Source organism: Falco biarmicus, chromosome 6, assembly GCF_023638135.1.
Source record: "Falco biarmicus isolate bFalBia1 chromosome 6, bFalBia1.pri, whole genome shotgun sequence".
NCBI classification, from domain to species: domain Eukaryota; kingdom Metazoa; phylum Chordata; class Aves; order Falconiformes; family Falconidae; genus Falco; species Falco biarmicus.
In genome coordinates, this window is record NC_079293.1 from 5,620,027 (window position 1) to 5,635,230 (window position 15,204).

General features: G+C 37.2%; 1 protein-coding gene across 5 annotated transcripts in view; it reads right to left on the minus strand.

Moving 5' to 3' along the window:
* The window catches only part of ORC3 (origin recognition complex subunit 3), a 52,289-nt gene that overhangs the window by 35,119 nt on the left and 1,966 nt on the right, over window positions 1-15,204 (minus strand). For all 5 annotated transcript variants that reach the window (XM_056343224.1, XM_056343222.1, XM_056343221.1 and 2 more), the window contains exons 2-9: window positions 14,339-14,393; window positions 11,592-11,689; window positions 7,372-7,516; window positions 5,940-6,044; window positions 5,037-5,197; window positions 4,003-4,139; window positions 1,735-1,894; window positions 811-924 (exon numbers count right to left, since the gene is read on the minus strand). In XM_056343224.1, the coding sequence (XP_056199199.1) occupies window positions 811-924; window positions 1,735-1,894; window positions 4,003-4,139; window positions 5,037-5,197; window positions 5,940-6,044; window positions 7,372-7,516; window positions 11,592-11,689; window positions 14,339-14,393 (975 nt within the window). The remainder of the gene's footprint in view (window positions 1-810; window positions 925-1,734; window positions 1,895-4,002; window positions 4,140-5,036; window positions 5,198-5,939; window positions 6,045-7,371; window positions 7,517-11,591; window positions 11,690-14,338; window positions 14,394-15,204) is intronic.

Below are 15,204 nucleotides of genomic sequence, written 5' to 3' on the forward strand. Positions count from 1 at the left end.
AGAGGTACTACTGCCAGGACATTTCTCCTGGACGCATGTAATCATGAGTCTTAGATATCAAAGAATCTGAGATGCTCTAAATGTATATGAGACTAAAAGGGCATATTTTACTAACAGGTTCAAGCACGGAACCAGGCAAGAAATAACTTCACAATCCTGCATTAAACCAGATTTCAGGGACTACAAATTCTTTGGACAACTCTTGTCCACAATCCACAAAAGCTACAAGGAGACTCAGACACAGAAATACATCTAGATATGAAGATCTATATAAGCCAACAAAAATATAATTAGCATGCTCCATATAGAATATTTTTGGAAATCCTGAAGTCTTCCACTTTGTCTCCTGCATTGCCACACAAGCTTGCTTGGAACAAGCACTTCCCTCTTCTCTAGGGAAGAGACACTGCTGCAGCCTACTCACAGCATGACAAATCAGAATACAAGGACCTGGTACAGCAGGTCAGAGCTGGAGAGTTCTGCCAGGGGTGTTAGAAGCTACATATTAATCTATAACAAAACAGAGGTCTTCCAACCCACTAAGGCAGGTCACCCTTTTAAATGTAACCTTTAAATATAGTTTTTTATGGCAGAGTAAGCTTTTACATGCTTCTTCATATCTGTCCCACAAGTTTTCCCCTTAAAACCTTAGCAGTTCAGGTTTTAAAACACCCACCTGTTCAAGATCCAAACTATTCCCAAAGGACATTTTTCCATCCAATTCAGTGACAACATTAGGACCTAAGAAATCTTTCAGTGCCCAGTAACTACCCTTCTTTTTCACAACCATAATTTGTTACCATTGCCTACCTGAAATCCTTTGATAAAATTCTGGACAGAAAAATCATGGTACAAGAATATGTTGATGAGAACCTTCAGAACTTTCTCACCCAGTTTAAATGGACACCGGGCTGTCAGAAGCAGCTAAAGGAGACAAAAAGGAAAAGTACCCATAGCAGAAATTTTTTCCTAAATTCATCTCAGCAAAATTTCTATATACAATTTGATACAACTCTCAGCATGCGTTAGCATTCAACTGAGATACTAAATACCTGCCAACTTCTAAAACCAGTATTTCTACTAAAATATACATGCAAAGATTGAATTGATTTTCAGTTTAATATTTCACTACATTTTTTTAAGTACCTTTTACTTATATGGAACATTTGAAGTTAGCTTTGCTGAACATGATTTTTGTGTTTATTCTTAAAGTTACAAACAGAACAGAGACTGATGTAACAGCCAGGGATACCACTACTTCCAGCATGTGTAACTGATTTTGGAAATCCTGCACGAAGTGGTGTACCAAGAATTGCACAGGCACAGCGTCTATATGGCCTGAACATTTGGATAACTACTAATTTTTGACAGGTGGCAAAATTCAGGCTGAACTGTATTTTTCTATGTTTAAAGCTATCTTTTCTGGAACAAAGTAAAACTCAAATTAAAGTACTACCTTAATGAAGAGGTAGGAATGTCAAAGTGCAAGTGCCCAAGGATGTTTGCACAGATGCCAATGTAAACGAAAGATGAAAGCAGGTATGTGAGCGTGTCTCAGTGTGAGAAGGAAGCTCCTAGTATTAAGCTACTCTGTAGCTGTGAGTAGCAATATCCAAACTCCACAGCTCTCAGGAACAGATTCCATTTCAAAAGTTTCAGACAAACCTAGTTTTAAGTCCCTACATGTACACTGTGCTTGAATACACACACACTCCTATACAGAAAGGGAATTACCTTGTCAATTATAGTAGACAGGTGCTCCTTACAGGAAAGGGACTGGAAAAGCTCTATGCACAGCAGAGAGGAAACAGAGTGAGGAAGTAAGCTGTGGATAATCATTGGAGATGTAGCAATTCCAAAAATCAGCGCTAGAGGTAATTCACGGATATGATGACTAGATCATGGGGGAAGGGAGAAAAAAACATGATAGTTACTTATAGAAAATCATGAAACAAATGCATTATGTTCCTACTACAGTACTGAGCTCAGAAGCAGAAAGGGGTAAATTAAAAGATTTGTTGCCAGTAAACCAGAAGAGTTTTGATGTGGAGTAAAAAGAAAAAGAAAGGAAGCTACTTAAAGCTATGAAGTAGAAAAGCAAATTAAAGTTTATTTTAGGATTCAATTTGCAGGAAGTGGCACCAAAAGCACCTTTTCAGTTACAGTATTATACTGGTTCTATCTTCCCAAAAATGTTGAATTCAGAGAACTGAATCTTGTAATAGGAATTATTTTTTTCAATGAAATACAGAAAAAATAAGAAGGGACATTAAACAGCTAACAGTCTCAAGAAAATTTACAAATCTTACACCATTTAATAAAACTAAAATAAATATGAAAACCCTCTAATGTTGGAATTTATTTTTTTTTAAGTATAATGGAAACACAGAACTTCTCCAGGGTCAATCTTTCTTTTCAGATAATTTTTTAGTTTATGCTTTGAGAACTCATAACGAGGACAGAATGCTGTATTCCTTGTGAACAGCCTACAAGTTACCCAAAATACAGTGCTTTCAATATTTTTTCATCATTATTTTCCAGTTTTTATTAATTTCAAGGAGATACAAATTCTTCTATATTAAATATCTTCTAGGTTAAAATTGACAATTTATTCCTCTCCTCTTGTTTTCACCACAGCAACTTTTTGACCTTGGTGTTTTAGGTGTTAATCCGCAATGATTTAATTTCTCTAATTCCTCAAGTCCTTTGCTAGAGACTTAAACATAAAGCCTACAAACTTCATATATTATTGTCAACTGTTCATAACCTAAAAGAGTATCAAAGAGAAATTGAAACTTGTGATTAACAAAATCAGAAGAATCTCTCACATATACCTACTTCAACACTATTACTAAACATGTTTAAGAATAAAACGGAGAGAATAAACCCCATCTCTATAATAATCACAAAGATATTTTACAAAGTATTATGCAACTCTGTCGAGCTTCCATTTCACCCATCTTCTACTTGACATTAATCAAGACAATCTTTAGTTATAAGGTCATTTGAATCCTCTAAACCTTTTTTCTGAAGCATATTAAAAAAGCGTATTTGCAAATAGCAGACTGACAGACTTGAACTGCACTTCACCTACATTCCATATAATCATAAATAGGTACTTATGCTTCCTAAAAAAAGCAAAATAAACCACAACACTTAAACAACCAAAACCTCATACTCCCCTGCCTTACATCCTAATTATTTCCAGATAACATTTCTGATTTTACTTCTTGAAATGTTTCCTAGAGAACCCATGTGCCAGATCTGAAGCAGAAAAATATTTGTGGGTGTCTCAGCAAGTGAAATTGCTTAGCATTGTTTAGAGGGAACATCAGGTGCACACGCTGCAACTAAATTAATTGTACAACTGGGGCCCCAATTTTGCTGCTACTGTAGTTTCAACCTGGGGGCTAAGTGTGAGATGCTCTTTTTTGGAGAACAGCATGTGGTTTTGATTAGAATGCATGAGATGATATCAAGGAAGACAGGTTAAGGAAGGACAGAAGCACAGGAGAACCTGAAGTAGTCAGCTGCTAATTACAGATCCGGCCAAGACTGAGAAATTTTCTGGCTAAGTTTTATATACTCCTACTAGCAAGCTAATGACCTTTAAGCAGCATTACATCAGTAATCACACAAAAAATATACTCTGAAAACAATTTTAAGAGTCTACAGAAGAAATCTAGGCATCTTAAAAAATCAGTTTCACAATCACGAATTCTCTAACAACTAGTCACCAGTAAATCCTCTTATGTAAAGAATTAAATCAGTCACCCAGCAGCTCAACCCAGCCCTTAGGCACTCTGATTCAGAGTCCCAAGCTAGCTTTAGGATAATTTATCCCCAAAACCTAGCAAATAGTTTTTTGTTCAATCACTGCTGCAAAGAAGCAGCATCAGGATTTCATTCCAACTCTCCGCTGGTCTCATTGTTACACTTCAAAACAGTGGCAAACAGAAAACGGGTAAAGGAGTGGAAGACTTAAACTTCAGGTCACATTACCTGCTGATGACTATGAAGTCTTGAAGTACTTTTGTGGTGAAACTTTCCATGTCTTTGAATATAACTACAACTGGAGGAGATTGCCAGTGTCTAGAAGAGGAATTTCTTTTTTTTCTCGTAGTTTCAGAATCTGTTTTCTTTAAAGCCATTCATTAACAAACAGAAGACAGTAAAACAAAAAGACTGAATCACATCTATGATATTATAATGCTCTAAAGCTACATGACTGACTTTTTGCTACAGTTGTATTTATTATTAACACCTATAATTCCAATTTCTTTTCCTTCTGTTTGGCATAGCATGAAGTATAAAGAATAAACACATTTAAAAAACCCACATTCCAAGAAAGACATGAATAGCTCTGTGGGACAGAACTAGTGAAATCGTTGGGATTGAGGGAGAAGACTGGAGTTGTGTACATGGAAATTGCCCATTTCTTGTATTTTTACTCAGTAATAAAAAGAGCATGCACTCATTTAACTTTGGTTTAACACACTGCTCTGACAAAGTCATCAGAAAATGAGTTCTTCATGAGATAAAACTTAAAGTTTCATTAGCTTTAGTAAATACAAAAGATACAAAAACATTTTGAAAGTTATTTTCTCACTGCTTGTCCATTTAGTGTGGGCTGCAGATGACATAATGATGCATTAGCACTAATACAGTGCCTTTCCCCTGGATCACTGTTCTGTCTTACTCAGTACTCCTGGGAGGAAAGCTTCTGGCACAGAGTTGATGCTGCATTTTAAGCTTCTAGTTCCAAATAAAATATAGGATAAAATAGTACTTTTTGCTTGTTTTTCAGAATTCCAATATTCATACCGCATCAGAAACTAACTCCACTTTTATCTATGTTCGAGATTTATATTCAAATCACCTCAATCTCAGTTATTTCTTAGTGTTAAACTAAAAGCTAACCTTTGGCACTTTTTCACTATGGCACAGAAATGTATTTAATTCTTTTTAAAAAAGCATCTAAACACCAGGCATTTCTATAAACTGGTGATAAAAACAAAATATTAAAAAAATCATACCTTCGTTACACTCTTATACCAGTTGATAAGAGAAGTCATTGAACAACGTATTTTATTCTGGGGAACCTGCACATGGCTGTCATCTTCGAATGAGTCCTCATCTATATCTATACAGCAGTTCATAAGCTGCCCCATCAGCTTCTGCATCAGATTTTTTATACCTTCACAAAACATTTGTAGACACACAGGAAAGACATTTGGTTATTTGGTTACACTTTCTCCAACTCACACTCTAAAAAATTACCCCAAATTACCTCTTATTATTTGTCACTTTTCTAACTATCCTCCTCTCTCCAGAATGCACACCTCATGCTCCAGAAAGCTTTAAAGTATTCATGATATGCATGTTGTTAATGCATTAAAAATTATCCTATCATTTTGCCTAGATAGCAACCATTCAGGTTAAGGAATTGGCCCTGTGCCTTTCCTGAATTCTGCCACATGCACTTAGAGCAACCTAAAAATAAGTAAGGCACCCAATCCATAGATCTGGGGATGCTGCCCTATTTTACTTAAAAAATACAAAGGAGCAAGGAGAGTGGGACAAAATTTTATTTGACCCATTCCCACACTGTAATAATGTGACTGTAAGCATACATACATACCAAATCAAACAAAAGGAAAGCCAACCTACAGTATCAACATGCAATACACGAAGCAGCATGCTCTTGACATTTAAGCTACAACTAAGTAGTATTTCAATCTTCATTGTTTTCAAGAGAACTGAATACCTCTTAAAATACAGTAGGCATGATTGCTATGTTAACATGGAATTGAGCAAATCTTTAGAGAGTCTTCAAGATCCCTCCATCCCATTATTCTTACATTTGGGGGCAAAAGCTAAAACTTCTAGTTAATTGATAGCTTATTCAGAAGCAGTAGCAAAGCTATTGCAGTACTCACCTGGGCAATCTTTGGCTTCCAGCAAGGCTACATAAGGAGTAATGTCATCCTGAAGGACTTCCGAAAGACTTTTAAAAGTCATGTCATGATCTGTAACATTTACACCTAGAAAAAACCCAAACATTTCAAGGGCATTTTTCCCGTGATTCGTAACCACAATGATTGAATAATAAACTGAACAGCAGACAAAAGCCAGAAGACCAGAAGATCTCTCAAATAGTCTAGGAAGGAATGAAAAGCATCACACCACCTATGAGGAAAGATGAAAAACTAGCATCAAGATTAGACATACATGTTAATACTAGCTGATTAAAAGGAGGAGGGAATCATTGCAAAGACCCTTCATATAGTTTGTTTTTTTTTTAAAAAACAAAGATTTCTCAAGGGTGCAAACCTGCAAGGAATAGCATTGGTTTTCTAACCTCCCTGCTATTCATACCCTCAGAAGTCATCCACAGTCATCTAAGGCCTGCAGACAAGATTATGAAATTCAACTCCTCTACAAGAGGAGCAGTGCATACACCTGAGACCTGGATCCTCACATAGCTTATGTAAGGAGGAAAATTACTATGAGTTAGTATGAACTATAGTCTGAATTTACCATGAACTGCTCACTATTTGCTGCCTTTGATAACATCCTTAATCAAAAACCAAAAAGAACCAGGCCCTCCAGAAGGCAGTTCACAGCTTCTTCCACAGAAATATTCAGAGTAGGAACTTCTCATTTCCTACTACCTACAAAACAGACCACCTTCCAGGCTTCGTTAGTGCTCACATGGTAAATGTGAATGCAGGCCTGATTTTAAGTTCCCCAAAATGATCCAATGAAAATGCAATCAGGTTGCCTTGAAGCAGGTTTAGGATTACAGTTACAACCCTTTGAAAGAAAGGAGGGGGGGGAAAACCCCCCCACAAACCAACCAAAAAAAAGAGACTTCAGAACTTCACTAACTTCAGTAATATGATCTTCAACTATCTTCTTCACTCTACTTCTTTTCCAAGACAAAGACACTGCTTTCCTACATGTAAAGATGCACTGCAAGAACACGTATCAGAAATACAGAAGCTGTGTAACCGTGTAATTATGTCCACAGTTAGTCATAGAAACCACCAAGCACGTTGGTGGCAGAAGCAGGGACAATCAAAGCATCTCCAGTGCCTAAGGGGCCAAAAAAATAAATAAAAATAAAATATCCCTACTGGCTGCTTAAGACAGACCTTTAAGGAAGGCGTTAACTCACTGGACTATTATGCATACCAAGGGAGAGAAGGTCTTGCCCTGCTTCCTTCTCCCAGCCCAATCCCTCTTGTTAACATTTCTGAAACTGATACTGATCGCAGTAATGGCTGGAAGTCAGCAATGTATTTTTCTTTGATCTCTGTGTCAGTTTTAAGCAGATGTAAGTAACAAAATATATCTTTAAAAAGTTACCTAAGACAAGAGCTGCGGTAGGGATTTCTCTGAACTTCATCTGACAACTCCATTCTGTTGTCTTCTCTTGGAACTCAGAATGAGACCGTCTCAAAAAACTTACTAGATTATCAAGTAACTGCTTATTCAAGTCTTCCTGTATTTGCTGCAAACAGAGAGATTTTATTTATAAAAATGTGGAAACACCAGAGTCTTTTCCTTTTCCTACCTCTTTCCTGCATAGTTTTTAATCCTTCAAACTCCAGAGTAAAATTTTAAGTAACACCAAGTTTTCCTGTGAACTATAAACATGCTAATTTATTCACTGTGGCAAACACAGACATTTCCTATCTTGGAACTTCTGGTCAAAAGCCTCAACAATTACTTGGAAAGCAAATGAGCTTAACTATGTTGTCACACCACAGGCTTTAACAGAGAAAAAACCCCATACTGAAAAAGTATAAACGACATAGGAGGAATAAAACAATACAATTAGTTTCTGGAAGAATGTTCATGAAAATTCCTATTATTCTCTCTTGGATTACGAAACACCTGTAAACATTTTTCCCAGTGATTTAAATGAGAGTAAACCTTCAGCTCCTCCAAATCCAATTCAGGATGAAAGAAAAAACCAAACAAAAAAAAAAAACAAAAAAACAAAAAAACAACCAAAAAAAGGAAAGCATTAAGTATGTTTTACAGGAAAAAATGCTAAAACACACGACTACCACATTTGCTATACTGTCTTTTGCCCTTCAGAATGATTTACATACAAGACTATGTACACTCAGGAATATATAGGAAGGCGAGAGAAAACGGGGAGATAAAACTTTTAAAGGCAAATATATAGTGGCAGCATTTTGTATTTTGTTATGCATATGCCTTTGAAAAAACTGCCTCTAATTTAAGATATGCCTTCTGCTAGAACAGATTAAAAAAAAATGTACTCTCAAGTTCAGGATATCAATATATACTCTAGAACATAGATGTTAGAAACAAGATTATATCCCTGCCCTCAATAAAATCATCACCAAGATTTATTAGCAACAAGAAGTGACACACACAGCAGTGGCCTTGATTTTAAACAAAGTGGCAAAGGCCAACTACAGCAGCATTGATGAGGCTGCTGCCAAGAGTTAAGATCGCATCTCCAGGAGACTGCACATGATGCCTGCTCAAAAACCTGAGCTCCATTTCCATTAGAACGAAGAGTTCCTGTTGCTCTCCTGAACAACTGATAAAACTGTACACAAAGTAACTTTACTTTTTTAACCCTCTACGTATTAAAAAATATTATTCTGACCTTTCTGATGTCGATTGTGCACCTCTGAGCTTCCACCTGATAAATTCTATGGCAACTCAGAAGAAACTGTAACATGGCATTTTAAAAAGAAGAATTTACGCCATCAGATTCATAATAGCATCATAACAGCTCCTGTATTCCCTATGTCCTGTAACAGTCTAGGCTTCTGCTTCAGAATCCATCAAACCTTCAGCTTCTTCTGATTGTTACTGTACATTTTCACTAAGCTAACAAGAACCTGAATCCTTAACTTTGCACAGTTACAGTATGTATTATTTCTTCCAAAGCGCACTTGTGAAGACAGAATTCAGTCTGCCACAGCACTACACATTTATTTAACTTCTTTAAAATCTATCAGCATCTTCTTGTCAAAACAACTTTGTTACTGGCACTGTTCTGGTAGTGTTCGGGAAAACACACTAGGCTGCTCTGCATTTCAAGTGACCAGCTTTCTCACTTACATGAAACTGCTTACTCTGGAAAAGTTATATGAACTGGAAGTTCAGTCCCTGCAGTGACACTAGGTTTGGCCATGATTATCTATTGAGTGGTCTGAAAACCATTATCTGCACATTAGAGCTAAAATTACCATATTATAGCCCTGCATTTAGGCTTTTTGTTTCTAACCTGGACCCTGGTAGTGCAACTGGAACTCCTCACCTTACAGGAAGGGAATGTGTCTGAAAGCTCTTGATGAGATGGTAAGAACATTTGCAAGGCCACTGCTGACAGCAGGGATCAAAACTGCTTGCAATACTGAAAGAAAAAAGGTCCAGAAATGAAGGACAGTTCCTGGAGTACTTTTGCCAGCTTTTAAGGATGTTATCGTCAGGTGACAGATGATGCTGCCACAATGGCAGCACATTTTTTGATGGACATACAAAGGCCAAGAGTACTCAGCAACAAAGTACTTGGAAGTCAAATCCTCTTCACTCTTCAACACCTAAAGCAGATACCAGAGAACTGGAAAAACACCAGCACAAGCACATGGCCTGCCAACAAACTGTCAGGTAGCAGTATCCTGGCAAAAACTTTGTGGAGAACATCCTGCTAGGCTCCCTTGGCACACTACCAGAACCCCTAGAATGAAAGTCCAAACCAGCAAGCTACACACTCCCCAGGTATTGTGCCATGGATCAGGTTTACTACAACAGGATCTGAAACTATGTAAGAAATAAAATCCTGACTGGATAAATCCCTCACCTACCTGAACTGACCTCACGGATGCTGCTGCTTCAAGCAGGAGTTCAGACTAGAGACTTTCTAAGGTCCCTTCCAACATTAATTATCACACAATTTTATATGTAAGAACAATCATCACCTTCAAGTTTGCCAATGGTGTGACAAAAGGATGGTAATTCAAAGCTCAGTGGAAAAAAATATCAGAGATACTCCACAAGCTGGATAAAAGAATTTCTATGTATAGTAGCAAAAGTAACTGCAGGTAATCTGCCCTTCAGCAAATCAAACTCTAAGGCAAGGTCTACATCAATTTGTCAATGTAGATTGAACTGACTTCCATCAGGAGAAGAACAGAAGAAAGTACTTGACAAACTCCTAGCAACCTCAAAGAAAACAAGGCTAGGAGATTTAGAACAGGAAAGAATGATGATTTTCCAGATGGCAATGGCTCTATGCTTCTGAGTGGTTAAGAAAGGCGTTGGCTATTATGGGCTCTGCCCGCTGCTCTGGGAGAAATCCTTGCAAAGCACTAGGAAAAAAAATCAACACCACTTCTTCAGCCTGAAAATCCTGCAGCCACTGTTGGCAACACAGAAGCACTGTCTCAAAAGCCTTAGCAACACTGTGCCAATGAAAGAAGATCCAAGAAAAGGTCTTCCAGAAGTAGCTACAGAATGTCGTCTTCCCTATAGTCCACTGTGTAGCTGACAAGGCAGTTTCTGGTGCAGCTGCTAACATTACTGCCGACGCTGGCAGCTAACCCATCAAGCTGCAGCAGTTGGCAGGATGATACCAAACGTACCTTCACAAACTTCTGTGTTCTCTATAATCAGCACCATGGTATAGTGCACTGCTTTGCACTGGCGAGTTATGGTTTGAAAAGAGTGTTGACTAGTAAAAGTGAGCTGGATCATGGAATAGTAGGGAACTATAATTGGAGGAATTTGTAAGTTTGGCCCAAGGGTCCAGGTTGTAAGCTACAACCAACTGGCTTCTACTGTACATTCCAAAACAAACTTTGGAAAAAAAAATTCTCATAATGTCTAGAACTCAACAGCAGGCAGAGGAATATAGAATACTTGCCCAGAATTCTTGACACTGAATAGAGGAGGAAATCCCTGCTGTATGGAAGCAATTATTCATGCTATAATGCAAGCCAGTTGGCTATAGGGACACGACAACAGCATGCCACCTAACACATAACAATTAAGAGGCCATAGTTCAGTATAAAATTAACTCCAGTCCCCAACAGACAACCCCACTGATACTGCCCATACTAATTCCATAGACCATGCTTGCAGCTGTGTCATTCGGTATCTGACATCCATGCAGTTGTATTCACATAAATCTACAGTGAATCCTGGGCTGCAATGAACTCTTTAACACTGAGGTTAAGGCCAGCCTAAAATCTTCAAGACAGCTGGCAAGCACATAACTGAATTGAAGGTAGAAAACAGCAGTATGCCAGGAATTAATAAAAAGGACAATCAGTACGAAGAGAAGCTTAGAAGCAGCAGCCTGAATCATGAAAAACATGTTAAAAAGTTCTGTCATTAAAAGTAATGTGTAATTGATGGATTTATTATTACCATTTTATATTCTGGACAGGGATTTCAGTCTCTGACAGTATTTCTGGCCCTTTTACTGCTTTAACTAATTGCTTTTTAAGTGTGTAAAAAAGATCTCCAGAAACAAAGAAGCAAACAGCATTGTTATAAATGCAAAAAACTGCTTTAATACAAGGTACAAGACTCACCTCTGTTTCCAATTTGATCTGATCCCATAAAGACTGACAAGAAGCAAACCGCAACTCAGTATCCTCTGAATCATTTTTTCTTTCTGTGGAATTGCTAGCTAGAAAGACGGAAAGGCAAAGGCAAGCACAAATAAGATTATTACAACAAAGCATTTTTTGTCGAGATGAAAAAGTACTACTGAAACAAGAACATCTTAATATACATATATATCTGAAGAAGGTGACTTTTAACCAATTAATTGACTGCTGGTTTCTGGTACAGTAAGTGAGGGAACAACAGAATCTATTACCCAAGTATGCAGGCAAAAGGTAAAGAACTGGCTTCCATCTCCAGTCCCAGATAAGCTAAAGGCTAAATCAGAGGAAACAGCCTTTATTATTAAAATTAAATTCAATTAAAAAAAAATAAATCTTTCCCTTCACAAAGTTTTGTGGGTCTCTCTCACCCATTAAATATTCAATCCTCCTTAACTATTATAGTCAGATATGAACCATCGAGCCTTGTAAAAGACACATGAAAAACCTTTCTGTTCCCCAACGGATTTCTGGAAAATAATAAAGTATACTGGGACGGGACTGTCAGGTTACATGAAATACAGATTTATTTATGTTTTAAAAATACATTTAACTGACACAACTATGTCGGCAAAATTTTTAAGTACAAACCAGACCTACATTTCTGGCTCATCTCTAAATTGCCTCTCACTTCTATACATGTTCTTTATGAATAAGAAAAGGAGAATCAGATCCTTTTTGGTAAAACAATGTATTGGTATATTTTCTGAATACATCTGGATTCCAGATGCTTATCTGCCTCACAGATTCACAGTACAGAAACTTTCCACCGTCTTCCAACTAAGAAGGAAAGACAGAGGTGGGAGTAAAATGGGAGACTGAATAGAAATTAGTATAACTGAGTGAGATCTTTCTCATTGCTTTTCCTCCCACACTCATAGTGTCTGTATTTCCCTTAGAAAAAAAATAAGGTGTGTGTGGGTGGCAGAAAAAGCACAGCCTTGGAACCATCCTTCTACTCCCAGTATAGGCTTAGCAGGCCTGCTATAGCTTTAAGGCTTTACTAACACCACCTGGAAGAACACAAAGACAAACAAAACAAAGTAAACAGCCTGTTAACTGTTGCTACTAGACAACATTAAACATAACAATTGATTTTTTTCTACATGTATGTATATAAAAAGAAGTAATTTGCTAGCCATTAATGTCTATTTGGTGGCCATTCAATGTAGCAGCAGCAGTGGTCTGACTTCTAGAAAAGAATTAGTTGATGAGCACATTCAATCTTCCAAAGCATCAAAACAACTCAAAACAGCTCTGTAAATGAGGAACCAGAGGCATCCCTCATTGTCTCCCCTAAACACCTATTTGCATCCTTAAGAAAAATCAATTAAAACACTTAACATATTCTGATTACACAGGGTCTTAGGCTTTCAGTTGAAGAAAATCCAGCCATCACATGGTAATATACCAAGTAATATACCAATAATACTCTTTTTATACCATCAAAAATCAAACTATAGATGCAAATGCACACAGAAGGCCTTTTGTGAGGTGCAACAGTATTATCAACTATCCATCCTGTGAAGTTTCACAACTTCACACTTGACAAGCTTGGGATTCCAGACTGGATGGATGCACATCAAGGTACTGATTATTTAGAACATTCTAACCAACTAACTGATTGTGAGCAGAAAACTAGCTCACCTCCACCTCTCTTTTAGGGGTAGTTCAGTCAAATTTATTTTTCTGTCTTAAAGCACCTGCTAACTAGAACAACGTGTTTAGCAAGATTTGTCCAAGCATTACTAATCTTGCAGAAATGAAAACATAATATACAGTAAAGGGTAAAATTTCAATGTGGTTTAAATGCATAGGTCTTGATTGTTGATTTATTTAGAAATAGAATGACAGACTGGATTCTATTTCCCTGTCTCTCATTCCCTAAGCTACAGATTTGCCAAGTCTCATAGAAAAAGTAAGTTGGGATTAATTTTAAAGCAGGTTTTACAGGAAGTAATGCATGAGCCTGTGGTGATTTTCACAAAAAGCTGGCCTCATTACTTTCCCCTCCACTTTTGTAATACCAACTGGCCTACCTTTTGACAGTTCTGGTGATGCCAAAAAAGTTTAACCTGGGAATAAGAACAGTAAGTTTCCTAACTGAGTCTCAAACATCAATTATTCAAGCAGCATTATCTGTGGCTCCAATGATTCAGTCCTGTTCAGTCTTCTTCAAATGACAAGAGACATGTATACACAGCATATACGACTGGGGAAAATATATACAACAAATACTAGTGGACAGAAGCCATGGCATCTTCACAAATGGCTTTTTTTTTTTTCCTTCTTTTCCTCAAGAAACTTAGGCAAACTATCCAGAATATGAGACTTACGAATGGGATTTAATTTCTGGTACTCAATGTCTCATTCAGAGTCTTCAAGTAAATAGTTTTGTCAGTCAGTACACAATTTACAGTAGCATGGAAAGGAGTACTCTCATAGAAAAATTGTTCAAAGACAAATCTTTTTTGCTGGAGATGAAAAAAATAAAACATTTACACTAGCCAACCATTTTCTAGGGTCCCTCTGAAGAAATGAGTTTTCAGCAATATCAGCGCCAAGGAAGAACAGAAATCCTCACGCAGCTATGACAGAACTCAACCAGATATGGTAAACCTTCCAGGATTAACCCTTCTCAAGCATAGAAACATGTATCAAAATGCACTAACCTGTTTCCTGACGCACCCTTCTCTTCTTGGAAGGTGGTTTAAAAACAAAGCAGCCCTAGACAATAGTAAAAAAACAAAAACAACCAAACACTTCAATATGAGAACCAATCTGACTGGCTCCTGAGGCCACTTTATTCTGCTTTTATTTCAGTGAATTACCAGCACCTTAAGGATATCAATTTGCATGTTGTCCCTTTATATTCCTGTTTCAAGCTGGAAAACAGTGGAAGCGTTATCCCAGCATATTTGGGATGAACTTTTTCGTATTTCCCTTATGTTCAAGTCAACCATCAACTAGAACAGCTGCAGATTCTTTAAACTTCTCATAACCTCCAACATGTTTAGAATTAAGAGGAAATGATTCCCTGAGGATGTATCAATAGAGTTTTCTTCAGTAGAGTTTTAGTTAAAAAACAATACAAGAAAAGCACAAGAGGCTAGGATGCATGGAAAAGGTAATCCAGAATAATGCAATGCATATTAAGTCACTTACAAAAGCCAATCAGATGCCCTAGCTACAGAGGACAAGTTCATCCCAACTCGAAAAAGCAAAAATGGATAGAAGTGTAATGACAAATAGCTTGGAAAAGGTTCAGATAAAGAAAAACCCTGCCTCCAGTAAGTCCTGCACATAGAAGTCATCTCCCAGTTAGATCCATTTCATCACACAAAGGAGGAGGAAATAAAGCACAAGCATTAAGCTTTGAATTCTGGAAGATTTTTCCCATTTTCCTCCAGAAAATCTGAAATTTCTTCCCACATTCACTCAAATAAAACCTCATCTCTTTAAAAGAGTTATTATAATGATTTCCTATATATCAGAAATCATATGCATTCCCCAACTCTAACTGTGAGGCTTTTGTGCT